This window comes from Aspergillus homomorphus (assembly GCF_003184865.1).
Source record: "Aspergillus homomorphus CBS 101889 unplaced genomic scaffold BO97scaffold_12, whole genome shotgun sequence".
NCBI classification, from domain to species: Eukaryota; Fungi; Ascomycota; class Eurotiomycetes; order Eurotiales; family Aspergillaceae; genus Aspergillus; species Aspergillus homomorphus.
This window is the reverse complement of record NW_020291898.1, coordinates 658,050-684,146: the sequence shown is the minus strand read 5'-3', so window position 1 is coordinate 684,146 and position 26,097 is coordinate 658,050. Positions and strand designations below refer to the sequence as shown.

Here is a 26,097-nt window from a genome sequence, read left to right as displayed (position 1 = left end):
ACATCGAAAATTGGTACAAACACTTATTCAGCATGGTGAGATCGAAACGATCGAAGGTTTATCACTTTGAAATTCGGAAGACACTAGGTTAGGATTTTATCTTCGTGTTGGACGTGCTATCTAAACAGCAAGGTTGTTCACAATCATTAAACCAATGTAATCCATCAAGAAAAAGATGTGAACATATTCCAAACACAGCAGTGCACAAGCACATACGACCACAGGGTGTGGAAAACAGGGCTTCCCGTCCGCTCAGCCGTACTTAAGCCACACGCCGGGAGGTTAGTAGTTGGGTGGGTGACCACCAGCGAATCCCTTCTGTTGTATGTTTTTTTGCCTTTAATATCTTTTTGAATAGTTGGGGAAAGTGTCATTGCTGGCCTATCTGCGCATCTATTACCCTCCACTGCTGACCTCGCCTGTCCCTGTCGCCGTGTTTTCACCGCACGTACTTGGTCAAATCATTCCAGCACCGGTAACACGTCGCCTTCCTAACCGCCCAAATACTCGTTTGCACCTATTGGAGACGAGACGAAGGCAAGCAACTCAGCACGTCGGACAACATGATCTCAGCCCCCGGTCCAAGCCATGCCGATACTCTCAACACGCAAGCACCTGTCTCACTTGAGAATGGAAGAGGCTGATAAGCCTCGGATGCTCCCGAGCCAGCAGCGGAGCTAGCTCCTATACCTCATGAACCACATTGTAAGACACGAACCCAGAATAAGCGAAGTCAAAAACAATTTATCCGAATTCATGAATGTCTCAGTATCAATGAAGCTCAAGCTCGTCGGAATAGAGGTATGTGCGGGAGGTCCTTATTGCTGGTAAGATTCTGGCCACTGGCCGCTAGATCATACAAGGCCCAGTCGCCCTGTCGAATGCTATTCTTGTTATCCAGGTGACTATCAGCTACTTGTCTGTGCACATTTCGGAGCTTAATCCCAAGGGACGCCATACCAGGCAGTGCAATTGGTTAAAATCAGCTAGCGCTGACTGGTGGCGGATAAGGGTAGGATGCTTGAGAAAGCCTTTACGCTTGGGAACAGTCCTCAATGTACTTTCTTGGTCAGGGGGGAGTGTTCATTTTGGTATGTGCTGTTGTATTCGAACACATATGGAGTCCTGCTCATTAAGGCTAGACAATGAGCCAGTGCTTGCTTGCATTGCTGGTGCAGGAGAACCCACATAATCAGTGGAGGAAATTGGTATCTCCCAATAGCGAAGCCGGTCAAGAACAACACAATTACCAGCAAGAAGATGTATAATCTTGGGGATGTGTTTGTCCCCAAACTCCACTTGGACTAGACAGCATCGTGCTCGTTTATCAAACCGTACTCGGGAGATAGCGCCATGGTCCTACCTGGACGAAGTTGGGAAGGTAGACGAGGGACATTTGACTCCACTTTATAGACTGTTCATTTCGTGGTACGGTCTTTCTAGTAGAAGACTTAAAGATCCGCAAAAACATTTAGCCTAAAAAGGTTGCAGCTCTTCCCGTCTTGTCCAAGTTCAACCTCATCCTATGGCCCACAGGTATGTATGTGAGAGAAGTACCCATCATATTCCCACATGGAGACAGAAACTTGCGTCCGCGGGGGTTCCTCTTCTTTGTTCTCCTCAAACTTGCGACTGCTGTTGTTGATATCACCAGAACTCTTTAAGTCGTACTTTGTGCATCGGTTCTCCCCTGTCCTCAGCCGCCAACAAAATGAGCTCCACAGCACTAGCCGGGGTTGACCTCTCAGCCGACCAGCGGCCCAAAATCGCTGGGGTGCTGATCGCTACCTGGGTTTTGACATCTCTGGCAGTTGCATTGCGATTTACTGCCGGATCTGTTGACAAGGCTGGACTGTGGTGGGATGATTGGGCGAATTTGTTATCACTGGTCTATTTTATGCCTCTAACTTGCATTTCCCTTTTTCCCAACAAAACTCTAACTTGATAGACTATACGTGTTCGGGGAAATTCGTCCCCGCTATCTTGTGCCTGGAGTAAGGCTTCTCACTCTGCTACCAACTTTCTCCTGATTACTTCTTGCTCATCCGAACACCTTTGTACAGATACCCAATATGGGTCAGGGCTGCGTGTATGAGTGACCCCCCGCTAATTCAGTCCCAGCCTTTCCTGAAGCACTGGTTATATAACTTGGATATGTGGCAACAATGGTAGCTATCAAGTTTCATTCTGCTATCGTATCGAAGGTGATGAAACTGGTGGAACACCTCTGAGAGGCGTGGAAACGGTGATTCTCGCTATGGAATGACTCAGGGAAGCGAGGCTATCTACATGAGAACGCGGGCGGTGAGGGGGCCTTTATGTGGCCTCAGGCTCGCCAGAAGGATCTTATAGATTCTTTATGTCATGCAAGCTACAGCGGGAGTGGCCGCGGTTGTGTCTGCCTGTGCGCTCGCTTGTGTATGTCATAATCCCTTCATCGAATTGCGTGCTGATTAGCTAATCATTTTCTTTTTCTCGTGTTGCTAGGCTCTGATAGATGTCACCAGTGCGTCTCCCTACAGGGCTACTGGGACAAGTCTAGTCTCGCTGAAGGGCAAGTCTATCCTGGATACGGGCGCGAATTTCTTTGTTCTGGCTATCCCGCTAAAATCTGTCTGGTAACTGTATACTAGCCGAATGCAGAAGGTCGTGCTTGCTGACTGACTTCCCTCGTGGGTGGCCTGTATGTTGTTATTCCAAGTGGCTACAAGGGAGTGTGCTAAATGCTGACTGCATCGCTAGCGTTACCGTCATTTCTATAATCCGCCTTGTGTGCCCGGTGAGGGTCAATATGACCTCGGAGGACATTACCTGGATCTTCGTACCGTATCTGATCTGGACATGTGTTGAGTTGAACGTTGGCACGATTGCTGGTAGACTTCCACTGACTATATACCCCCATTCCCTTCACTCCTACGCTGGCTAAGCTCGGAGGGTGATGCTCGCGCCCACAAGCATGTCTACCCTGTCTGCAACCCTTGTACACATATCTCCGAACCCGGATAGGATTGCCGAGCACTTTATCTAGTTCCCAGGGGGGCAAGAGCAGATCATGGCCCGGCAGTCGGTCGAAATCCGCCGGCAAGGGACGATGGCGGCTATTTACAGAGGAGGAAGACCACTACGGGGACGCGGTGCCAATCCCGTCCCACAATGGTGACGTGGCTCCATCGTGCTAAGGGGTCTGAACGCAAAATGAGGATAAGCACTAGATAGAAAACTAGCTGGGTGTCGGTCGGCGATGATCTTTCGAAGCTATTCCTTTTTTATGTGACGGGTGTGGGTCGTGCTAACCCGAGATTGGGCCACTGTGTTGTGTATCGAGTTTATACAGCTAATGTATTGTATCTGGTTCTCTGTTATAAAAGAAAGAGACAGGCTCCTTCATTGCATGCTATTTCATTCCTCCGACTGCCGAAATCCAGGGTTCTCAGAGCAATAATCACTAATATAAACATGACGACGCCTTCCCCCACCACCTATTTCTTGCGACGCGATCGATCCGAAGCGGTTCGGTAAGCCTACCCCCATCCATTCATCATATCCTTTTTTTCTCTCACTTTTTTTCCTCTGCTGATTGCCACAAATGTTTCAGCCTCGACGCGCAACATCTCCTGTGGCAGCTGCACACAGGGTATCTCCTGCACCCAGAGATTCCCCGCAAAGATGGGATCGCGATTGCCGACATTGGAGCCGGAACGGGGTATGGAAACCTCCCTGAAGCTCATCCTCCTTGGAACTGACCAAATTCAAGAATCTGGGCCCTTGAACTTGCCCCCAAGCTCCCCCCAGACGCTCGCATCATCGCCTTCGACATTGCCGACACGCATTTCCCGGCAAAGGAGTATTGGCCCGCGAATGTGCGCTTCGACCTGCTCGACTCGCTCAGCCCGACGATCCCTGAAGCACTAATCGGTCAGTTCGACGTGGTGCATCTGCGCATGTGGGCCTTCATTATCCGGGATAACGATCCGAGTGCACTGATTCGGCATGCTTCGAGATTGCTGAGTATGTTCATTTTACTTTGAAAAGAAATAAAGAAACTAACACGAAAGGGCAAAACAGAACCAGGTGGCTATCTTCAATGGGAAGACGCTCGATTCGGCAGTATCGTGCAGCGTGGTCTTCCTGCTCAGCGATTCCGGGAATTGATGAATCGGCAGACGGTCGTGACTGGGCATGATTTCCGGTGAGATTCAGGAGATCTATCCTCAAGGAATTGTATTCATCAATACTGATATGGGGATCTTCTAGGTGGCTCGACAACCTCGCCCACCACATCCAAACCACTGTCTTAGACGACAAAGACCAGAGATTAGAAGTGATTGAGTGCCGGCAGCAAACCTCCTGGGCCACCCCACAGCTCATTCCACTCGCCACGGATACCTTCATGTTGGCGTTAGAGAATAGTAGTGCCGTGCTAGATAAACTGCGGGCTGTGGCGCCTTCGGTGCCGAGTCAGGAGGAGTGGTTGACCGGTCTGGCGGCTTTGCATGAGGATGTCATGCGGAAACAGCCTAGCGATGAAAAAGACGAAAGAGGGGAGTTTCATTGGCTTCCCGTTTGTTTGTTGGGGAGGAAGATGCGGTCCTGATTTCAGTGAGGTCATTCCATTGTTTGTCGAGTGGCACCAAGAGGGACTTAGTATGAGTTCTGCGTGGGAGGGATGAGGCTATTCGAGTTCGAGAAAAGTTACCAGGAGGACGTCGAAGGCATTCGATCGTTGCGCGGCGTGAGAATTATGGCGTGAGAGGGTTCAGTATCACTACCACCTGGGACAAAGGGGTTTCCAAGGGAAAAGTGTCCAAGTGTTCTATTTATCGATACTCATTTGATCTAGGGATATAATACTTATTCAACTTACTTACGTCAATAGAGGCTACAGGCGGCTTTGACGCAATATCTGAGAGTATAAAGAAAATATCTTGAGTTAGGAGCTTATTGACCACTGTCGTACCTATGCTGTTGTATGTTTTGCCTTGCTCCTCTTTGTTGTTCATATTCTCTTATGATACTTTGTCGGCAAAGAATATTTTTGCTGCTCGTTCCATTGTCGAGGGTCGAGCTTGGTAGTGGTGGAGCTCACGACGATGTCCCGCCTCCGATTAGACCTCAGTGTCTATACTCAATGCTTCCAACACCAGAGGTCATTATGGCATGCAGAAAGACACAATCTTCCGAGCTAAGGATCTATTATCTAGTAGATTATGGGGCGAACCCTCTGTCATTGTGTCTAAAGTGATATCGCCACTAAGAAGAACATATTATACAATGGGAACTTAGACAAGCAAAAATAAGTGGAAGAGAGAGAGGGGAACCCCCGGCTCAGTTTCTTGAATGCATATCCAGAACGGATCCTTCTAGTAATCATATTTGTTCGGAAACGGGCGCGCAGACATGTCATAAAATCGAGAATTATATAGTTCTTTGCTTTTCAATCAAAACAGCAACATAATACCCCCGGCAAATCCCCATCTCGCACCCGATCCGGTGACAGTCATCTGTTAACCAACTTCCGTGGCCCAGCAGTGACTTGCAAAATGAACACTCACATGCCTAACTTCATATTTGTACGTGTGTGCTTCCTTTCTTGCGTCTTCGCCTTGATCAGTAGGTTTCTTAGCATCGCCCGCGAAGAGGTCCTCCAATCACCCGCCTAGACCTGCGTCGCTCACGCCCCTTGACGCTGATCATCCTGGGCTTGAGTATCATTCTCATAAATACTTCTCTGTAGAGCCTCTGGAACATCCGGAGCAATGAAATCCAGCTGCACCTCGTTGTGGCAACCTATGCGCAGCTGCATCCCTTCTCGCCGGAGAATCCCTCGATCATTCTGAACGCCACCCAGACGCTGATTACTGTGACTGGCGAGCCGACGTTCCAAAATGATCCGGAGATGATTGTGTGACACTGCGGCCTGGGGCGGTAGGTTGTGACGGCGCTTCTTTGGCTCAGCTTCTTGACGTTGAAGCTGTGGGTCTCTGCGCTTGTGGTGAATGTCCAATCAAAACACCGCAGATGCATACCACTGCAAGGTCTGCTTCGTTGTATGCTCTCACCCATTGCGCCTTGGCTCTCGAATTGCATGGAACTACCTCCGGAGGTCGAGTAAATATCATCCCTGCTTGTCGTAATAGTTGTCTGACCCAAGTATATGTCGCATGTGCCAAGCTTTAGCGCGGTAGGAAACCTATAAAGCTAGCATCATTTCACCCATATCACCCGTGTTTTTAGATGCATCGCGCCCGTTCTTCTCTTCAAATTCTCCAACCATGGCTAATGCCCCTGTCACTTCGCTGCTCGCAGCTAGACGTATCCTCCAAATCAATGTATTGCTTGGGACAGGCGTTTGGCTTTCTATTATACTGTCTGGTGCTGTGAAGGAAGTTTTCCATTTAGCCCTCTCCGAAGGGTATGCAGCAGCTCGATACACAGGAATACCCTGGCTGGACATGATAACCTCTTTCTACCGGACCGCCCATCTCACGACCAGTGCAGGTGCGCCAACGCCAAGAACGCTGCAAATCGTCCACTTCTTCTGTGGGCTCGGGTCGATCTGGGTGGTGATGATAGCTGAGAGCTGCCGCCACAAGCCCTTCACCCAATGCCTCAGACAGTATGAATCCCTTTAACCAAGTTCCTGCCCTGTTCCACCTCTCGTCAGCATGATGGCCTATACTGATACAAGCTTGGGAAGCAGCACTCTGAAATGGCACCTCGCCAACATGTGGATCGGACCCCACCTCATCACGCCGCTGTACTGTGTCGTCAACTTCCCTGACGGACGTCCAGACTCCCACGACGCCCTCGTGACCAACAGGCCTCTAATCGACGCCCTCGTCCCACTGAAAGCCGCCTTCTTCTTCCTCCCAGTAGCGCTCATGCACTGCCCAGGCCCCTACAACCCACCAGACGAGGTGAAAGTCCACCTCGCCATGCTCATCCACACCTGGCCCGTCTGGATAGCAGGCGGGGCATATCTTCTGCAGGGAAACAAGGACCGCCGCCCGACCGCCCGAGCCGCCGTCCTCAGTCGACTTCGCGTCCTCTACGTCTGGGCCTTCTACGCCGCCGCAGCTTCTCATGTGGTGACCGTGCTCTGGTGTCTGAGTCTGGACGAGGCTCCCGGGTCCGCGCTGCACGCCATGTTTGTTCCCCCCTTTCCACGCGCGGAGTTGCTCACCTTGCATCCTCGGGAGGCCATATACTTCGTGACGAAGTGGGCCAACGTGCTGTGTCCGAGTTCTGCGTATGTGTGGGCGCTGGTTGCGTATCTGCAGGCGTGCCAGCGGCGCGGTCTGCCATCGGTGGATCTGTTGGGGGTGTTGGTGAATACCTCTGGGCTGTTAGTTGTTTGTGGACCGTATGCGGTTGCGGTGCGGATGCTGATTTGGAAGCATGATGTTTTGAGTGGTTGATTGTCTTGTCATTGTCGTATGGGGAGGTTCTGGTGAGCTGGCTAGGAGAAGGGTAGATGTGAGTTGTAGTGGAGGGGTAGCTTGCAGGTTTCATGCTTGTATGATTGGATAAGCCAGATCAATGGACATGCAGATCAGTGATTTCTAAGATAGTGCTGCACCCAGTAGATGAGGTATGTACTGTACACTCTCGCGATCAGCTAAGGTTATGGCACAGGGTTGATTACATGATTGTGCATTAGTGCTCCCTTGGCTGCATCAGGGTCGTGCGCGCTATTCAACCGTCCCCCCACCCCCCCCTCCCCCCGCCCTCCCTTCACCGTGTCTGCAGGAATTGACTTTGTTCGGTGCACGGGCCTCCACCGAACGTAATGTGCAGATGTAGATCTTGCGTTGCGGTGCTAGTACTACGGATGCTTGAAAGATTTGTAGGACGAGGTGCAGATGTAAAGTCTACAACCAACCACGAGGGCGGGGCCCCGAAAGCATGTGTGTGGGTTTGATATAATCTGGTTTTCAGCGTTGCATGTGATAAAGTAATGATCAAGGTCTTGCGATGGCTTTCGCGCAACTCGCGCATGTCCATCACCCAAATTGCACAGGCATATCCTATGCAGCTATCTCCGCTCTCTCTGCATGTAGTTGTGGCTGCCTGGCTGATGATATCATGATACGATCCGAAGTGACGTGGTCTACGTTGTGGGTTCGGAGACTTTGCTGCTGTATCTACTTTTGCAGAGACGTATTGATTGAGGAATGAGCTAATTCAATATCATTGACATGGGAAAAAAAGACGGGACAACTCCGATGATTTTGCTCGGCTCTTGCGTCAACGGTTTTCGTCTGCGCACTGGGTCTCAAGGGACTCGGGTATAGCTTCGTGACCAAGGCAGGCCAAATAGATCGAAACAGGTTTGTCTCGGACTGTAGATCTCAACATGCGACCAGAATGCAGGCGAGGCATAGTACGTGGTATTGTCAACATCTTGAGACTATAGTAAGTAGTTTGAAGTAGTATTTGAAGCAGAAGTAAGCGCCGTGGCTTCTCACAACCCTCGAAATTCAAGTCGTCCCTTTTTTATCCGCTGTCTCGATCAAACTCCCATTATGACTTTCGAACAGTCCTTTCCCCGCATCGACAACATCCCGGTCAAACGCCTTCCGTACCAAAAGATCACAACAATACGATTGGAGATACTGTGCTGGCCGTTGGCATTGATCTGCTATTTCTTGGTGCTTCCCATGTCCAACAATCTGCCCCCAATTAGCCCCACCGTCGAGCCAGTTGTGCTCCAACGCCACTACGCCGCCCACGAGAATGGTCTCCGAGTCGGAATCATCCTCTGCCTTCTCTCAGGGGTGATCTACCCTTTCTACGGGATTGGTATCAGCAACCTCCTAGCCACAATCCCAGGAGTCAACATGGTGATGGTGATGGCCCAGGCTGCGACGGGGGTGGCCGTGGGCCTCTGCTTCATGTCTTGCGCCGTCTTCCTTAGCCCTGTCAGCTTTCGCCCAGACCGAGACCCGGCCCTAATCCAGCTCCTCAGCGACCTGGGCTGGCTCTACTACATGATGTTTCTCCCGATGCTATATCTCCAGGATTTCCTGATCACCTCGATTATCCTGTCGGACCGCCGCGAACAGCCTCTCATTCCCCGCTGGATGGCGTGGATCAACTTTGTCCTGCCGCTGGGCTGGTTCGGAGGTCTCGGCGTGCACTGCGCTCACTCCGGCCCCTTCGCTTGGAACGGCGCCATCACCTTCTGGCTGGCTACCGCGTGCTATGTCGTCCAGATCGTCATCAATATTCCCGTCTACTGGGTTGCCGCAGGCAAGATTCCGCAAAGCTAGCTGGGGTTATGGTTCGAAATCTCATTCCCATGGACTTGCTTGTTCTTCTTGGCAGGTTAGACCTGATATCGTGAGCGAGGGCGCCGGTGGGGTGGGGGGAAAGGGGAAGACATTAATCATCATGTGGCTGGAAAGTGTGGGCCGTGCTGCGTTCGTGTCTGTGTATATAGCTTGTTCCCGACTCTTCATGCAGATTAACCTCGCACGGACACTTTAAGTGCACTTCCCCAGTGGCGAATCGTCCATCCAGGGTTTCAAATTCCATGCAGAGTATGTCCCGGTTATCAAACACAACCAATCTGTGCCCGTGCTACTGGGCTCACGGGACGATCCGCAACGCGCTCGGGGCAACGCCTGGCCATAGATCTCGGACTGGGCCCGAAACTAATGCGAGGGGCTGCAGATCGGTCTTGGCAGATCCAATGGAACGAGTCAGGAAGTCCGGCCCGGATACCCGCTAATGTTGATCATTCTGTTGACAATGCTCTTTTCTCCCGCTGATTGGCGGATCAGGGGGGCAGTTATCTCTATACGGAATCCCTGCATCACGAAGGTTGTGCTAAGCTCACGGCCAAAGTGTCGCGTACTGAACTCTGCAGGCCACGGCGAGTGGGCCTAGGTGCATGTATGGCAGTAGGTTTGTCTGTACGCAGGGATGTCTTACTTTGCATTGTTGAAAGTGGTCGAGGCGACCATCGCCGTCCGTGGTCGGGTATATGTCATGCGTATAAGAGGATGTTCTGATTCGTTTCTTCCTCGTACATCCATGCTAGCACAAACTGCTGCCTCGTGAAATTAGATTGTCCCACCCAGCTTGCGACCTCATTTGATCACTTCAGCCCCAAGGTCCAGTCCTCAACATTTTTTTACGCGCTTCCCGCTCAATTGTAGCCAGGTGGCCTGAGCTTCGACAGATATGGCGCACATGTGATAGGGGGATCTCCTGGACCAGCAGACAATTGGAGCTGACTGAATCCCTCGTGACACCTAGGTCTTCTAATGCAAAGCCCCAGAATGTAGTTGCCACGCTTAGGGCCACAATGTCAGACACGAACGGCTGACCCGGACAGAGTCTCTTTCCATTGCCGAAAGCAGCCGGAGGGGGCAGGGAGGGGTCATCAATCCATCGCTGAGGATGGAACGCCATTGGATCCTTATATGTGGCCTCATCGGTGTTCAACCCGTACTGGAAGGGAAGAATAATTGCGTCATGAGGAATGCGGTAGCCCATATACTCGTCCTCTTGGGTCGGTGCGTGTGGGACGCCCAGAGGGAAAACAGGATGCAGCCGAGAGCACTCCTCAATGAAGGCGTGAAGATGGTATAGGTGGGGAAGGTCTTCCACCGTCGGAAGCCGGTCACTTCCAACTCGCGTGTCCAGTTCTGCCTGGACCCGGCGCATCTCGCCCGGATGAGTAGCTGCCATCTTGACGATATTGCAAGTCGACAAAGCAATTGTCATGACGCCCGTCAACTCCAATTCCATCATGAATATGCACAGTGTTTTCCTGCTCATTTCCGCCGGCCGTCTCTCGTACAGCGCCTGCGTGAAGTTCCAGGACGGGTTCCGCAACGCGGCTTCGAGCCTATTGTCGATTTCGCCCAAACAGGCTTCCAGCAAGGCCGCCCCCGCTTTTTTCGAAGCCCATGCAAAACCGGGAACGTATTCCATTGCTGGAAACAATTCCAGCAGCCCGTTGGCTGGGGAAAAGCCTCCCATAATGATCTTGAATCCAGCTTTGGGTCCATGGACCAGGTCAACGTTTACGGAGCCGGGGTCTGTTCCGTAAAGCAAAGGAAAGAACAGCCGCATGGGGACAAGGAGTATTGAATCTTCCAAACTGGTTCCTGTCATCATGTCTCGCAGCCAGAGATTGGTTGCTGTGGCCACTGGGGCGGATGCCTTTGCAGTCTGCGGGTTAAGGAAGAGTGATCGTAGGCGATGGTGCGCTTGCCATCTGTCTTAATACGGCATGAACGCGGGGAAGAGATCATCCAGGACGTTTTCGCCGTTTCCAATCAGTCGTCACCGGCTACTAAACACTGTTGCCCTTCGGTCAAGAAGATCTCGCACGGTCGTCCGAGACCCGAGCAAGATTGCAGTCCTTGACCCTATCTTGAAGCTCACTGCGGGACCAAAAATGGCTATCCCTCCTTTGAGTTTCAGCAACGGAGCATTGCGGTCGATCTGCAGGATATTGCCAATAATCGGAGCCGGCTCTGGGCCGGGCGGCAAAGGTAGGCGAGCCGGTGATAGCCACCACTTCAATGCCGCAGCCAGAAAAAATATGGTCATGAGAAGAGAAACTGACATGGCTGAGATTTGCCGATTCAGACAACTCGCGTATGGCTGCTGGTATTGTGCACAAGGTGAGCTGCTCTCAACAACATCCAGCTCTGGCCCGATCTTTAAAGGGGTGAGTTCGGCTATCAAGGAGCCGCCAGCAGCTTCAATGGCTTGAAGATTATTACGAGTTGACAAAATTTGTTCACTGCTCCTGCTGGCAGCAACAAGATGCAGACAGACGTACCGTTATGGGCGAGGGATTCGACGCTCCGGAGAAGGGCATGCAGTTAGAATCACCAAAGCTCAGAAAGCTGAAACCCACATGACGTATTGGCCTTTCTCCGCGCTTCTCGATCGTAACCCTCATGCTCATTGAGCTAGCCACGAGCACTTGGCCATGATTTTCTTTTCCCTGCCTGTTTTTTTATTGGTGCCCGCTCGAAGCGCCACAACGGACTGGACGTCCTCGCACTGACGTATCCCAATGGGCCCATCTTGCAGCAGGTCAACTATATTATGAGTTTCACGACTAGAACGTAGTCCTTCCTTGATTTCCAGGCAAAACCAGAGACTGTGCTCACTGGCTCTCAGACCTTTCATTCATGCAAAGATAGCCGTGTTCATCACAGAGCATAACCCCGGCTGTGGGTCTGCAGTAGCAAGATGGCCTGTGAGGCGTTAGATCTTAGTGATAGGGATATTGATTCTGTATGCTGCTCCATCTCCGTAATCCAAGCCATGCATAATGTAGAATAATCGGTCAAGAGAAACAAGAAGACTGGAAAGTTCGGGGGGAGTAATCTCCATTATTTGAAATTGGCGGAGAGATCGCACTGCACTACCACGTGACCTGGTCATTTTCCCCGGCCGTACAATTACACAAACATTGCAAACATGCTGACGAGTCTGGCTCGGACTGTTTGCATAGTTTGTCTACTGTCCACCAAGTTCCCTCACGTTCCATCCATCCTCGGCATACTGCTACTGTACAACAACCTCCATCTCTATCGTATCTCGTTCATGATTTCGCTCACGTTCTGTGAACCTCCATTTGCTGTATGAGGAGAGCCAACCTGTTCATTTTTTGCAGCGGCTGTAAGCAAAGTTTCAAGTTATCGCTTGTGAGTACCTCCAGAAATTATGGTGGGTCGTGATATATGTCTCCACATCAAGATACCTTCGGCACAGAACATTACACAGCGCACCCTAATGCATTTGCGCCAGGGCCTATTCGCAATGACCTCGTCCCGAACACGACTAAGTACTTTCTTCTGCCATCTTCTCTCAATAAAACTGGAATGGCCACCACCATGCCATGTTTGAAACCGGTTAGCCTGCGGCCAATCGTGCCGATCCGCTGGCTAGCACTGGCAAGGACCTCCTGGCTTTCTCTATACTTCTTGATTCGAGATATTGAAATCCATCCAATCCCATACTGACATTCGCGGAATAGTAAGCCAGTCTACAGGCGGCTAGTTCATATATGCTAACGGCCACGAAATAATTGTTGCGATGTCTCCTGTATCAGAAACTTTATAAGTAGCCTTCCGCAGGAGGATTACTCCGTCCTCCATAACCATTGGAACAAAGTCTCCTGTCTTGCCGAGTGAATCCAATATCGAGGCCAACAAGAAACGAAAGATTATTCTACGCATAGTAGCCACAAGGACGAAGTGTCTCTAAACACTCCGGATCAGATACAATGCTTGAAACCTCAAAAATACCCAACTCAGTAAGTACTACGTTGTTTGGAACGCAGCAGAGAGAGAAAGATAGTAAAATGAAGACTGTCGGCAGCTAATGGATCTGATATCAACTTAGGATGATACTGATGATTGTTCCCCGGGATCTTTTACCCCAATAGCAGTATGTGGAATGGCACTGAGGCTTCCAGGCGGGATAAGCAACCCCGCTGAGTTCTGGGAGTTCCTCCTAGCCAAAGGGGATGCGCGCTCACGTGTCCCACGTTCTCGGTATGATATTGAAAGCCACTATTCTAAGTTTGACAAGGATGGTTTGATCAACACTGAATATGGGTACTACCTGGATTACAACCCCGGAGACCTCGATACATCCTTTTTCAGCTTTACCAAAGCCGAGCTTGAGTACATAGACCCCCACCAACGTCATCTGCTGGAAGTGGTGAAGGAGTGCTTTGACAGCGCCGGCGAAGCCAACTATCGTGGTAAGAATATCGGCTGCTACGTCGGCTCGTTCAGCGACGACTGGACCGAGATTCTCTACCATGATCTGCAGATGTATGGCAAGTATCCGCTCGCTGTGGGCGGTGACTTCGCAGTCCCCAATCGGATCTCTTTCGAGTACGACCTTCGTGGTCCGAGCATGAGTGTGCGGACAGCTTGCTCCTCGGCCATGGTAGCCTTGGACCAAGCGTGCGGAGCTATGGCCCGAGGGGAATGCGATGCGGCCATCGTTGGTGGCGCTCAATTTATCCTCTCCCCAACCATGACCGGCATCATGTCGGCTAGAGGGGTGCTGTCCGCAGATGGCGCCTGCAAGTCCTTCGATGCCGCCGCCGATGGCTATGGGCGCGGCGAAGCAATCAATGCAGTATACCTCAAACCACTTGCGGCAGCTGTTCGAGATCGAAATCCAATACGTGCCATAATCAGAGGCAGTGCAACAAATTCCGATGGCAAATCGGCCGGCTTTACGGTTCCTAGTTCCGAAGCCCAGCAGGTGTTGATCAAACAGGCTTATCAGGTTGCTGGTATCAAAGACCTCTCCCAAACACCCTACGTCGAGTGTCATGGAACTGGAACTTCCGTGGGTGATCCCATCGAGGCAATGGCGGTCGCCAAGACCGTGGGCGAGCAAAAGATTTTCATCGGATCAGTGAAGCCAAATGTTGGACATTCCGAGGGTGCATCTGGCCTCACCTCGTTTATCAAGGTTGTTTTGGCCCTGGAAAACCGTACCATTCCACCAAACATCCGATTCACTACCCCGAATCCGAAGATACCCTTCCGTGATGGAGGCCTGACGGTGCCAACAGAGCCAGTACCCTGGCCAGGAGACCGCTTTCTTCGAGCGGGCGTAAACAGCTTTGGGCTCGGTGGTGTCAATGTTCACACTGTTCTAGAGTCAGCCGACAGTGTGACCCCGGCACATTCTCCATGTAAGGACAGCCATCGTGGGCCATCTTTGCTATGTTTCTCGGCGAACACGCCCGAGTCTCTAGCAGAAGTCGTCAAGAGAAACCACGCCTATTTGGAACTTCATCCAGAGTCTCTTCCTGACCTTGCATACACTCTAGCAGCCAGAAGGGCCCACCTCCCTTTTCGAGCCGTATCCATTGTCTCGGAAGAGAAGTTGATACAAACATCGGTTTTTCCGCGCACACCGGCCCAACGACCAGATATCGTGTTCGTGTTCACTGGGCAAGGCGCACAATGGCCCGGGATGGGTGTTCTATTGTACGAGGCCAATCGTACCTTTCGACGGTCTCTACAGGAGTCTGATCGAGTTCTTCGTGGGTTGCCCGAAGCTCCTCCGTGGTCCATTGTTGAAGAAATTCACAAGCTATCTGAGGATAGCAACCTGCACAAGGCATCTTACTCGCAGCCAATCTGCACGGCAATTCAGGTCGCGTTAGTGGATGCTCTTTCCGAGCTGAATGTTATACCTGCTGCAGTGCTGGGCCATTCATCCGGCGAGTTAGCAGCGGCTTATGCGGCCGGAAAATTGACGGCCAGGGAAGCCATGATATGTGCTTTCTATCGTGGTCTGGTGTCCGAGGAAGTGGATCTAGATGGTGCAATGTGTGCGGTGGGCATGGGAACACGAGAAACTTTGGCCTTCCTTAGACCCGGGGTGGTCATTGCCTGTGAGAATTCTCCCGACAGTGTCACCATCTCTGGCAACTCGGTAGCGGTGGGAGAAACGATGAGTGCAATTCAAGCCTCGCATCCTGGGGTACTGGTGCGACGCCTCCGAGTGGACACGGCCTATCACTCGCCACATATGGTCCAGGTAGGAGAGAGATATAGGTCTTTCATGGATCATTACTTGTGCAAGGAAGACCCTGATGTGCCCCCGAGGTCGGTTATCTTCGCCTCTGCCGTGAGAGGACGAGTGCTCCCACTTTCTGTAACCCTTAATTCCGAGTATTGGCAGGAGAATCTGGAGTCACCCGTTCGCTTTCTCCAGGGCTTCCAAGCTATTACCGACAGCTTCAAACGACCCCTTTTGTTCCTCGAGCTCGGCCCACACTCGGCCTTGGCTGGCCCAATTCGTCAGATGCTTGACAAGGAATCGTTAAATCACCAGTATCTCTCTTGTCTCTCCAGGTCCAGACCCTGTGATGAATCGTTCCTCACTCTGGTCGGCGAGCTCTTTGCTGTGGACCAACTGCTGGATTTTCACACACTAACCGACCCGGACAGAGCTGCTATGGTTCTTCATGACGTCCCAACATATGCCTGGCATCACCCCACCTCAACCATCTATGAGCCTCGAAGCATCAAAGACTGGAAATGGGCGAAGTTCCCCAGGCACGAGCTGCTCGGAACACGGGTGACTTACAGCACCGACAATCAGCCGAGCTGGCGCAACGTGCTGTTTCATGGCCACGTGCCTTGGCTCCAAGATCACCGCGTCACGGGAAATGCGGTATTTCCTGCGGCCGGCTATATCGCCATGGCAATAGAAGCCGTACGACAGGTCGATAGCAAGAATCTGACGGGATTTCAAATCAGACACATACAGCTGAGCAATGCCATGGTCTTGGATCGATACACCACAACGGAAGTCATCACGTCTCTGCGAAAGCGGCCCGACGAGGATTGCTACGACTTCAATATCAGTTCGCACAACGGAGCGGCATGGGTTGAGAATTGCTCCGGGCAAGTGCGGCGTGGAGCTTGTTTCCCGCCTTGTCGAGAGCGACAGCCCAAGCAGGAATTTCCTCGCAAGATCGACGTGGGCAGATGGTATCGGACTCTCAGCGGGGCGGGAGTGGACTACGGGGCAAGTTTTCAGGGCCTCGAATCCGTCCGCTCCTCGGCTTCCCACCTCGTCGCATCTACCCATGTTGGCAACACATTGGCAGAAACCGCCTACTATCCACTTCACCCTACCAAACTGGATGCATGCTTTCAGACGGTCTATGCAGCCAGGTATCAGGGGCTGGACTGGAAGATTGACCGGCTTCCGGTTCCAACAGAAATTAGGGAAGTGAACATCGCAGACTGCTCCGCTGGCCTTGAATGCACAGCATGGGCCAAACCACTGCCAAGCGGCGTGATAAAAACCCGAGGAGAGGCCTTCGCGTCCGATGGCACGATGGTCCTGAGTTTCGAGGACACCGTTTTAAGCCCTGTGGGCACCCACCAGCCCGAGGATGCTGGGTCTGGAACTGGAACCCGACTTCATTGGGGAAAGGACTTTGCATTCCTATCTTTATCCGACCTTGTTCTGTCCCCGCCAGGCCTCCGAGAATGCAGAGCTATCCTAGATCAGCTCACGAATGCATGTGTTAAAACGAGCATTGCTTATCTTGAGGAGCTAACGCTTATCGCAACCTTGCCTCATATTCGCCATTATCATGAATGGCTTCGAGCGCAGCAACACAATCTTAGTCCGGATTCAGCAGTTGGGACATTGGAAGAAATCGCCAGCCAAGCGGCGGCCACCTCAGCAGTAGCCTGTGCGCAAGCCATGGTCAAAGTGGTGAATAACTTCGTCGCCATCAGCAAGGGTGAAGTCGATGCACTAGAATTGCTGATGAGCGATAACACTCTTCTGGAGATGTACAACTACCTGAACAAAGTTGACCGAGGTCCACTTTTCCGGGCGCTTGGTCATCACCATCCAGGGCAACGCATCCTCGAAATCGGGGCAGGGACAGGTGGAACGACGGCCCATATCCTCTCAGAGACAAAATATTCTACCTACACCTTCACAGATATCTCCGCGGCGTTCTTCCCAGCCGCAAAGGAGCGATTCAAGGCCTATCCCAATATGTTCTTCAAAACCCTGGATATCACCTCAGATCCCGTCAGTCAAGGTTTCCAACCCGAAGCATTTGACTTAATCATTGCCTCGAATGTCCTACATGCAACACCCAGCCTTCACGATACTCTGGTTCATGTTCGACGCTTGTTACATCCCCAAGGAAAGCTCTTACTGGAAGAGCTATGTGGCGATATCAAATATGCCAATATCGTGACGGGTGTTCTACCAGGTTGGTGGGCTGGAGCAGAGGACGGGCGAGCAAGTGAGCCGTACGTCGGTCCCATGAGATGGGAGCAAGAGCTTCAACGCTCCGGATACAATGGGTTAGACGACCTGGCCTTCGATACCGCACCGCCCTTCCACAACATGGCATACATGCTTGCCAGCCCCCGTCAGCCTAGGCCCATCTCCGAGAAGAGGACAGTCCTCCTTTCCGATGCAGAATCGACGCAGACCGCGATTCTCCTGCAGAAGCAATTACGCTCGCGCGGATACGCGGTCGGGATTCAAACCATGGGTGATTCAATCTCGGTGTCGCAGGATGTTATCGTTGTCGTCGACACCGCAGAGCCATTCTTTCATGGCATGAACGCGTCAGAGCTTTCCACTTACCAAGCCTTTCTGCGTGAGCTACAGCGATGCCACTCTGGAGCACTTTGGGTTACGCGATGCAGTCAGATGGGCTGCACCGATCCTCGCTTTGCAACGACGATTGGTATTGCGCGGACTTCGCGTGCAGAGTTTGGTATCGATCTTGCAACCTGTGAGGTCGATACCATCTCGTATACCAGCGCCGGGCTCATTATTGACGTTTTCGATCAGTTCCAAGAGCGGAGGCGCGCGGAGCCTGATCTGCGAGAAATGGAATATGTTATCTACGACAGCTCTGTTTATGTGGGGCGTTTGCTTCCTTTCTCCTTGCAGGATAGGATTGGTACATCTGCCCAGGTGGAATATGATGGCGACCATTCAAAGCTGGTGCTCGACCTTAATACATGGGACTGGGTAGTCAGGGCGCGTGGGTTCATGCTTGAAGCGAATGAGATTGAAGTCGAGGTTGACACAGCGGGTCTGGGGTGCCTGGTGAGCTCCTTCCTCTCCTCTCCTGCGGTTCCTTCAACATGTATACAATGCTAACAAGTTAAGGGGACGTGCACATCGACTAAAACAGCAGAGCTGTCATATGTAGAGCCGGGATGCGAAACAGCCGGCATTGTACGAAGGGTTGGCTCACAAGTCACCGATCTGTCTCCAGGGGATCGCGTTATCGCTTGTCACCCTGGAGCACTTGCTACATCAGTGATTGTACCGAGCGAGAGCTGCATTAAAATTCCCGACGATCTTTCTCTAGAGAATGCCAGCGCACTTCCATTGGCCTTTGCTAGTGCTATCTACTCTTTGATCGATGTCGGGCAACTGAATGACACGCAGGCAAGTCACTTTCGTCCAATGCCCCAAACCTCTAATGTCCGACTGACAAGATCTAATCGACAGACTATCTTAATTCATTCGATGCCTGATGGCGTAGGGGATGCAGCGATTCAGATCAGCAAGATGCTAGGCGCCAAAGTATATGTTAATGCCACTAACGAGGAGGAAGCGGAACGCCTGGGCAGGGTGTACGGAATATCACGCGATATGATGTTTGATGCGCACAGCAGTCTTTGGGCGCAGGCGGTCAAATATGCCACCGGAGGACGCGGGGTGGATTTAGTCTTCGGCTCTCTGTCCATGGACTCTCTCGCAGCGTCATGCGAATGTCTCGCCCCTTGTGGCAAGCTCATCAATCTTGCCGGGTTTGCAACTGATGGTCACAATCCAATGCCAGCGGCTCTTTTTAAGCCGAATATCTCGTTTGTTACAACCAATTTACTGGAGTATATGAGGTTGCAGCCTGTAGAGGGAAAACGGTGAGTGCATCTCTCCAATATCCCCCTCTTCGTGCCCTTCAGTTACTAAACATAGCCTCATGACAGGTTACTGGCCAGAGTTGTCGACCTCTACACTCAGAGACACATTCACCCACTATCACCTGTCAAGATATTCTCCCAAAGAGATGCCGAAGACTGTTTGCGCCTCGTGAAAACTCAGCAGTATGTTGGCAAGCTCGCTATTTCCTTCACTCTTGCAGACGCCTTGCCAGCCACGATTGCCTCATCGAAGCCGGTAATTTTCCGAAGTAACGCATCGTATCTGCTCGCTGGCGGCCTAGGCGGCCTTGGAAGTGGACTGGCACGCTGGATGGTAGAGCACGGAGCACAACACCTGATCTTTCTCTCCCGCAGCGCAGGTACGGAACAGCACGAAGAGCTGTTCAGTGAGCTCAAGAGTCAAGGGTGCTCCATCACCGCCATCCAAGGTAGTGTCTGCAATCTCGACGATATCGACAAGGCCATCGTCGCCGCACCCGCCCCGGTGCGAGGAATCTTCAACATCTCCATGGTACTTAGCGATGCATCCCTCCTCACCATGTCCCTAGCCGAATGGGCGGCCGCAACAGCACCCAAGGTCACCGGCACGTGGAACCTGCACGAGGCATCTCGCAAACATGGGGCGCTCGACTTCTTCGTCCTGTTCAGTTCTATGTGCGGTATCGTCGGGATGCCCGGGCAGGCGAACTACGCCGCTGCGAACTCTTTCATGGACGCCTTCGTGCAGTACCGGCACCACCACCACCTGCCAGCGTCGGTCATTGACATCGGCGCGGTTGAAAACATCGGCCACGTGGCCAACAACCCGCAGATTCTGGACAGGTCAAAATGGCTCGAAGGCGCGGTGATGTCGCAGCGCGAGCTTTTCCAGGCCATCACCCTCGCCATCCTCTCCGGAAGCCCGCCAGGTCAAAACCGTTCCGCCGGGTCTTCTGATCTACAGGAGCCCGTGTATAACAACCCCGCACAGATCATTGCCGGATTCCACAACACCGCCCACTTCAGCGAGGCCGTCCGCAACCGGGCGGCATTTCTGGACCGTCGATGGGCAACCTACTCAAACGAGGAGTCTACCGGGCAGAGCAGCGACAACACATGCTCAGACGAGACGCAGCCTGGCGCGGCTTTGCAGCGTTTCGTGTCCACGCTGTCTCTTAACGACAGCAGACTCGATGCGCCATCGACGGTAGAATTCTTGGCGAAAGAAATAGCCAGGTGGATCTTCGACCTCCTGCTCAAGCCTGTTCAGGACGAGTCCGAAATTGATCTAGTTCGCTCGTTGGTGGATATCGGATTTGACAGTCTGGCTGCCGTGGAGCTTCGGTCCTGGTGGAAGGCGGCTTTGGGGCTGGAGATCAGCGTGCTCGAGATCATGTCCTCGGCGAGTTTGGCTGCGCTGGGGGAGCATGCGGTAAAGGGCTTGCAGGCAAAGTTTCAATCTGCCGGCGGTGGTGATTAGGTTTAGGACTCGCAGGAGGGGAATTACGGCTGTAGTGGTATTGCGATTAGTGAGATCAATACTGCATCATGTAGCTGGCGATTCTCTCTTGCTAGTGTACGGCCACGTCTTCTTTTATAGATAGACAAGATGTATGAGAAGCCACGTTCAAATTAAGAATCAATTCCAACATCATACTGGCAAGAGGTTCAATCCCCAACGCAGCTTCCGAGCAGAGTTCCTCTGGCGTGCATGCGATAATACACAAAACCGTGCAGTAAATGGACTTATCATCATACCTCGGCTTCCAAGCCCTCACACCCCATGTCCCCAACAACGCCAACTAGCTAGCCAGCCAATCAATTAGTACCCATGATCCACGACCTCAATATTATTCCCCGCCGGATCCAGCACAAACGCCGCATAATATCTCGAGTGATAGAACGGTCGCAACCCTGGGGCTCCATTGTCCTTTCCCCCAGCTTTCAACCCCGCTGCATGAAAGCCGTCCACAGTAGCATGATCTACGCCATACACACACAATATGTAAGCCATTCTTCCCTTTCTCTCTTGTCATCCGGCCGAGAAAAACAGGGACACGAACCTTTGCAACTGAACGCAACATGCGCAGCACCCTCAGGCTGCGCCTTGGTTCCGCAGACCCAAAAGTCGGAGCGCTTGTAGTCGCTCAGATCCTCCTTTGGTGATCCGAGACCCACGACGAACTCGCCGAATTGGTGCCGAATGATGTAGCCCAGGGGTTCGAGGGCTTCGAGGTAGAAGGTCAGGCAGGCTTGGAATTTGTCTTCGGGGACGAAGAGGGTGGTGTGGTCGATTGTCATCTTTTAGGTGCTGTGGTGGAAGGCGTGAGAGGGTGATTGAGGTGAGTTGTTGGGTTGGGTTGAATGGTATGTCAGCTTGAGACTGTAGGGGTAAGAATGCGGGGTGTCGATCCTCGGACAGGGTGGGGTACGTCCATTAATATTGCGGGGGTACGGTATTACTAATTATTGTGGCAGTCATCTGCTTGGCACTGGATGGTTCTTTGTGTACACTGAACTATATTTCATGCGGCCGGGGAGATGATATTCTATCATTGGTCGCTTGGAGGATGCAGCTACTTTGAGGGTAGGGCTGCATTTCTGCCATCATTGAAATTCGTTCATTATATAGATGCCATAGCTAACTCGGGTTATTTGCACTGATAGGTCTTGCCTAGATCCGATTATGAATACATGATCCCACTGTTGATTGTATTACATGAAGACTAGAACTCTTTTTGTTGAACGGAGTGTTTTGTCCCGATCTTCCATTTGGCTCAAAAATAGTCAGAAAGCACCACTCGTGTTTGTCGGTAAATAACACTAAAGACGGCATATTCAAGTAATAGCATCAGGACTGAAAGGAAGAAATGAAACCGCCTAGATGAATTCTGAGAAAAGCTCTTTGTCATCTACCTGGACCGGGGCTTCCCAGCAGATTTTCTTACCTTCAACATAAAGCGACCCATGCAGCTATTCAATGGATAAATAGTTCATTAGCCCCCCCCCCCCAACCCCCCCTTCTCCCCCAATTGGGCAAAAAGGATTTATGAGCCTGCCAGCCATATCAGGGGCAAAATGTTCGGACACCCGCGTTCTTCCAGGACAAATAAGCAACTTACTTTCCGATTCTGGCTTGTTTGGAGAGAGCCAGGGGCCTGATGAAGACATGGTGTTGCACTACATCTCCACCCTCCCGCTATACGTTATGCAGGTCGAGTTTGCTATCGTGAATTGGAGGTTCACTGCCGTACCCCATGCCATGGATGGGTTGCGCGTCACCCTCTGCTCTTCACGCAGAGCCGTGCTTTCCGTTCTGTGGTGCAGCCTCATCGTGCTATGCCTCCTCCTGGCCATTGGCTTCTTCTTCGTCACCACGGACAGGAAGATCCAGATTATCCTCCGTGCGCATGAGCTGCAAAACCAAATGCTGGGGACGGTGCCTTCCCTCGTGGCGCAGAGCAGTACCGAGGCTCTTTCCGATTTCTTGCGGGAGCAGTTGCCAGGATGTAACGTGGGGCTGACGTTGTGGCTCCTTAATCCTTGGGCAAAGGTTGTTTGCTTGGTCCTATGGGTCAATCTGATGGTCTTTGGGCTGTTTTATTTCCGAATTGCCGTCGATGGACTGCAAGGGAATCTTCCTGTGCGATGAGTCGGAGGGCTGCATGGAATGCATGCCGAAATTGCCCGAATGGAAGGTAGAACAATCAGTGGGATGCGTGCACCACACCTGTGGATGCCTGAGGACTATTGTGGTCAGCGTTTCGCGTCCTAGATCTGGGTAGTTGCTCTATGAGAACCGTAAAATAAAGAATCTCGTTCGACGTTGTGCCAGGTTGGCGTGTGCGGTCTCCTTATCCAAATGAAACTAATTAGGACCAAATTTCTTGTCTTGTAGACTATCGAGTAATGTAAGTCATCAGTAATTTCATGTCTATTCAGTATGCTATTAGTATGGTGATTGGAAAGGCAGCTTTCTAGTCATGGTCCTAGCATGAGCGTCACAAATAACATTGGAGTCAAATGGGGTAATTTGAAGCCATGGACTAAAAGAATAAGCTTTGCGGATAAGGAGAGCCGAGAGTCTTGGCAGGAATTAGGCAACCACAGACAATGATGTCATGCGGGGACTAACTCTTTCCCGGCTATCCGTGTCTGATTCCCTATTTATTCTCCGCGACTCCCCACCACCAAATCCCTGGTCATCGCCATCTCACACAATCACAAAGCAAAAATGCCACCACCACCACCACCACCGATGCCTCGAGTGCCCGAGGGCTGGCGCCCGCAGTTCGACGACCGCTATCAGGAATGGTATAGTCCCCTGATCTAGCCCGATTTTCAAACATGTCGCACGTTCTAAATATACTGACCCAACTTAACGCATCGCAGGTTTTATGTGAACCTTCTCACAGGACAATCACAATGGCAGCGTCCCGACCGACCAGCGCAACCGAGCGGCCCTGCACCCCCTCCTCCACCCGCAGGCCCACCTCCCAGCTACGAAGCCAGCACACCTCGACCCATGAACGACGGCAAATCGTCCCCGTGGCCGCCGAACCGCGACAGTCGCAGCAGTCCCTACCCAACCCCGCAGTCAGGCTACAGCCCGAGCCCGTACCCGCCACAACCCCAATACAACACCCCTCCTCCGCAGAACCAGTATCCCAACCAATATCCGCCCCAGTATAACAACCCGTATCAGAATCCGTACCAAAACCCATACCGCAATCCGAACGATCCATACCCGTATCAATATCAGTATCAGAATCAATACGCTCCTCAGTACCCAGCGCAATACGCCCAGCCGCCACTTCAGCAGCAGCAGATGCCACCGCAGCCAGAGCAGAAGAAGAAACGCGGGTTGGGGATGGGCGGTGCCGCGGCGTTGGGAGTCGGGGGTGGTTTGCTTGGTGGATTGTTGCTGGGTGAGGGCATCGAGCATCTTGAGCATGACTTTGATGATCCTCCTCCTGATGACTTTGGGCCCGGGCCGGATTTCGATGATGGGTTCTTTTGAGGAGGTGCGAATTGTTAAGAGTGATTCGGCGTGGATGGCTACTTCAGCTTATGGAATGCTATGATGAATTGGTCCACGAAGCACGGCTACGGGAAAGAGATATTTATCGCAGGGTAAAGACATGCAGTTTAGAATTATTACAAAGAAGAGAGTATCTAGGTGTATGATGTTTTGGAATATACCCGAGGTCGGTCTGATTATTTTCACACGCTAGTCCTTCCTATATTACAGCTACAGCCGTCATGATAATCAAGTCAGATAATCCGGAGGATGAGCAGAGAACAACCCTTCCTTCCCTGGTGCGACCCCTGTGAGAGGCAATGTCAGTCGACCCAAGGTCTCGTTGGCGTCACCTGCGTCTACATCCCATTCATATCGATTCAAAATGGTTTCTAACTCCCGAAGAGCAGCCTTCGCATGGGCATACTCTTCCTAGGATCTGATCAGCTTATGCTTCTCTGCAACAAAGCGGTGAACCTTTGCAGCTTACAATTGTTGTGATAACATGGGCTTTCGATTTTGTTGGATCGTGGCCCTGGGTTGACAGTAGCAGCTGTTCCAGTTCTCGGTAGTAGATAAGAGCGCCTAAGATCTCCCCTTGTCCGAAGAGAGCATCCTTAATACTCTGCTTGTTGATGCTGGGAGTCATTCGAAAGAGGCGATTATGTTTGAAGCTGGGCCGAGCAATGATCTCCTCCCAAGACAGGCCATCTTCTTGAATCATGTCCAAGTATTCGGGCTCATTGAAAACTCGCATCTCTCCAGCAAGATCTTTGTCTGTCTAATTCCTGACAAGCTGGACTACTCTCCTCCAGTGTGGGTGCTGGAATCGGGCGAGAGATCCCTTGGAAACCGTGTCATAATCTGCGAGGTCGCTATTCGATTCTATCTGTGGGTCGAACTAGGATATTCCTTAACTCGGAAGTCCAGCGTCGTAGGATCCGAAGCAACGTACCTGTTGCTCAATGGTACCGTCCCTCCACCGATTCTCGGAGCGAATTTCGTTCCAGAGTGCGAGGAGAAAATCGGCTTGGGGTACTTTTCCACCAATCGATTGCAGTCGAGCTCCTCATTGGCCACGAGATCGGCGTTGTACTTCTGATGATCTTCGGCAAAGACAACGTAATGGATCTCAGTGATTCACATAAAGCTCAGCAGCTCCTTGGCTCTCTGCTTGGGATACGACCAATCCGGCTTGATCCAGACCATAACATGCTTCATATTCTGTCTGAGCGGATGCAGCTCATCTTTGAACATTCTGCCCCAGTCGCTCCTTCCATGGAATTTCAGTCCCAAGCTCAATCTTTAATAGATATTGGACCTTACCATGTGGGAAGTGGAAGGTTACGAAACTCAATCAGAGCATCAAACACAGCAATATAAGCTTCCTCGTCGAAATTCTCCAGAAACTCAGGGCGTCTATGAAAGTATTATCCATTTCGGATTACAGGTTTCGACAGCCAAGGGAAGTCAACCTGACGCTGAAACACCACTTCGTGCGGCGGCCACGTGATCTTGCCCTTCACGCTGTCACCGCAGTAATCAATTCAATCAGGAAAGAAAAGCAGCCGTAACGCTTCCAGAGGTCGACCGGACTCGAGTGTAATGATGTACCCCCAGTCACTGTATTCC

At 51.7% G+C, this 26,097-nt stretch overlaps 9 protein-coding genes across 9 annotated transcripts; 6 read left to right on the top strand and 3 right to left on the bottom strand.

The window, feature by feature from the left end:
- The first annotated feature begins 3,413 nt into the window (after positions 1 to 3,413).
- Positions 3,414 to 4,888, top strand: BO97DRAFT_477206 (class I SAM-dependent methyltransferase). The gene is made up of 5 exons (XM_025700529.1): positions 3,414 to 3,515; positions 3,596 to 3,703; positions 3,755 to 4,008; positions 4,066 to 4,189; positions 4,255 to 4,888. Exons 1-5 carry the CDS (start codon positions 3,457 to 3,459, stop codon positions 4,592 to 4,594), a joined length of 885 nt encoding a protein of 294 aa, XP_025552890.1. The 5' UTR covers positions 3,414 to 3,456; the 3' UTR covers positions 4,595 to 4,888.
- Positions 4,889 to 6,668: 1,780 nt separating this feature from the next.
- On the top strand, positions 6,669 to 7,418 carry BO97DRAFT_423514 (uncharacterized protein; the record flags this gene model as incomplete). Its single annotated transcript, XM_025696883.1, has 1 exon — positions 6,669 to 7,418. The coding sequence occupies one exon, from the start codon at positions 6,669 to 6,671 to the stop codon at positions 7,416 to 7,418; it is 750 nt and encodes a 249-aa protein (XP_025552889.1).
- A 1,307-nt stretch (positions 7,419 to 8,725) lies between these two features.
- BO97DRAFT_404850 (uncharacterized protein) lies at positions 8,726 to 9,516 on the top strand. The gene has a single exon (XM_025695045.1). It carries the CDS (start codon positions 8,841 to 8,843, stop codon positions 9,270 to 9,272), a length of 432 nt encoding a protein of 143 aa, XP_025552888.1. The 5' UTR covers positions 8,726 to 8,840; the 3' UTR covers positions 9,273 to 9,516.
- A 591-nt stretch (positions 9,517 to 10,107) lies between these two features.
- BO97DRAFT_423512 (cytochrome P450) lies at positions 10,108 to 11,085 on the bottom strand (the record flags this gene model as incomplete). Its single annotated transcript, XM_025696882.1, has 1 exon — positions 10,108 to 11,085. The coding sequence occupies one exon, from the start codon at positions 11,083 to 11,085 to the stop codon at positions 10,108 to 10,110; it is 978 nt and encodes a 325-aa protein (XP_025552887.1).
- Positions 11,086 to 13,072: 1,987 nt separating this feature from the next.
- On the top strand, positions 13,073 to 20,971 carry BO97DRAFT_36780 (type I polyketide synthase). The gene is made up of 5 exons (XM_025692675.1): positions 13,073 to 13,291; positions 13,381 to 18,618; positions 18,682 to 18,966; positions 19,030 to 19,445; positions 19,512 to 20,971. The coding sequence occupies exons 1-5, from the start codon at positions 13,262 to 13,264 to the stop codon at positions 20,923 to 20,925; spliced, it is 7,383 nt and encodes a 2,460-aa protein (XP_025552886.1). The 5' UTR covers positions 13,073 to 13,261; the 3' UTR covers positions 20,926 to 20,971.
- Positions 20,972 to 21,139: 168 nt separating this feature from the next.
- Positions 21,140 to 21,839, bottom strand: BO97DRAFT_36772 (VOC family protein). The gene is made up of 2 exons (XM_025692671.1): positions 21,509 to 21,839; positions 21,140 to 21,428 (listed from the first exon to the last, which is right to left on the bottom strand). The coding sequence occupies exons 1-2, from the start codon at positions 21,744 to 21,746 to the stop codon at positions 21,268 to 21,270; spliced, it is 399 nt and encodes a 132-aa protein (XP_025552885.1). The 5' UTR covers positions 21,747 to 21,839; the 3' UTR covers positions 21,140 to 21,267.
- A 775-nt stretch (positions 21,840 to 22,614) lies between these two features.
- On the top strand, positions 22,615 to 23,097 carry BO97DRAFT_413315 (uncharacterized protein; the record flags this gene model as incomplete). The annotated part of the gene is made up of 1 exon (XM_025696280.1): positions 22,615 to 23,097. One exon carries the CDS (start codon positions 22,615 to 22,617, stop codon positions 23,095 to 23,097), a length of 483 nt encoding a protein of 160 aa, XP_025552884.1.
- Positions 23,098 to 23,646: 549 nt separating this feature from the next.
- BO97DRAFT_442374 (WW domain-containing protein) lies at positions 23,647 to 24,660 on the top strand. Its single transcript, XM_025698252.1, has 2 exons — positions 23,647 to 23,759; positions 23,838 to 24,660. The coding sequence occupies exons 1-2, from the start codon at positions 23,680 to 23,682 to the stop codon at positions 24,463 to 24,465; spliced, it is 708 nt and encodes a 235-aa protein (XP_025552883.1). The 5' UTR covers positions 23,647 to 23,679; the 3' UTR covers positions 24,466 to 24,660.
- Positions 24,661 to 24,714: 54 nt separating this feature from the next.
- Positions 24,715 to 25,222, bottom strand: BO97DRAFT_423507 (uncharacterized protein; the record flags this gene model as incomplete). The annotated part of the gene is made up of 2 exons (XM_025696881.1): positions 24,715 to 24,897; positions 24,956 to 25,222. 2 exons carry the CDS (start codon positions 25,220 to 25,222, stop codon positions 24,715 to 24,717), a joined length of 450 nt encoding a protein of 149 aa, XP_025552882.1.
- Between the last annotated feature and the right edge of the window lie 875 nt (positions 25,223 to 26,097).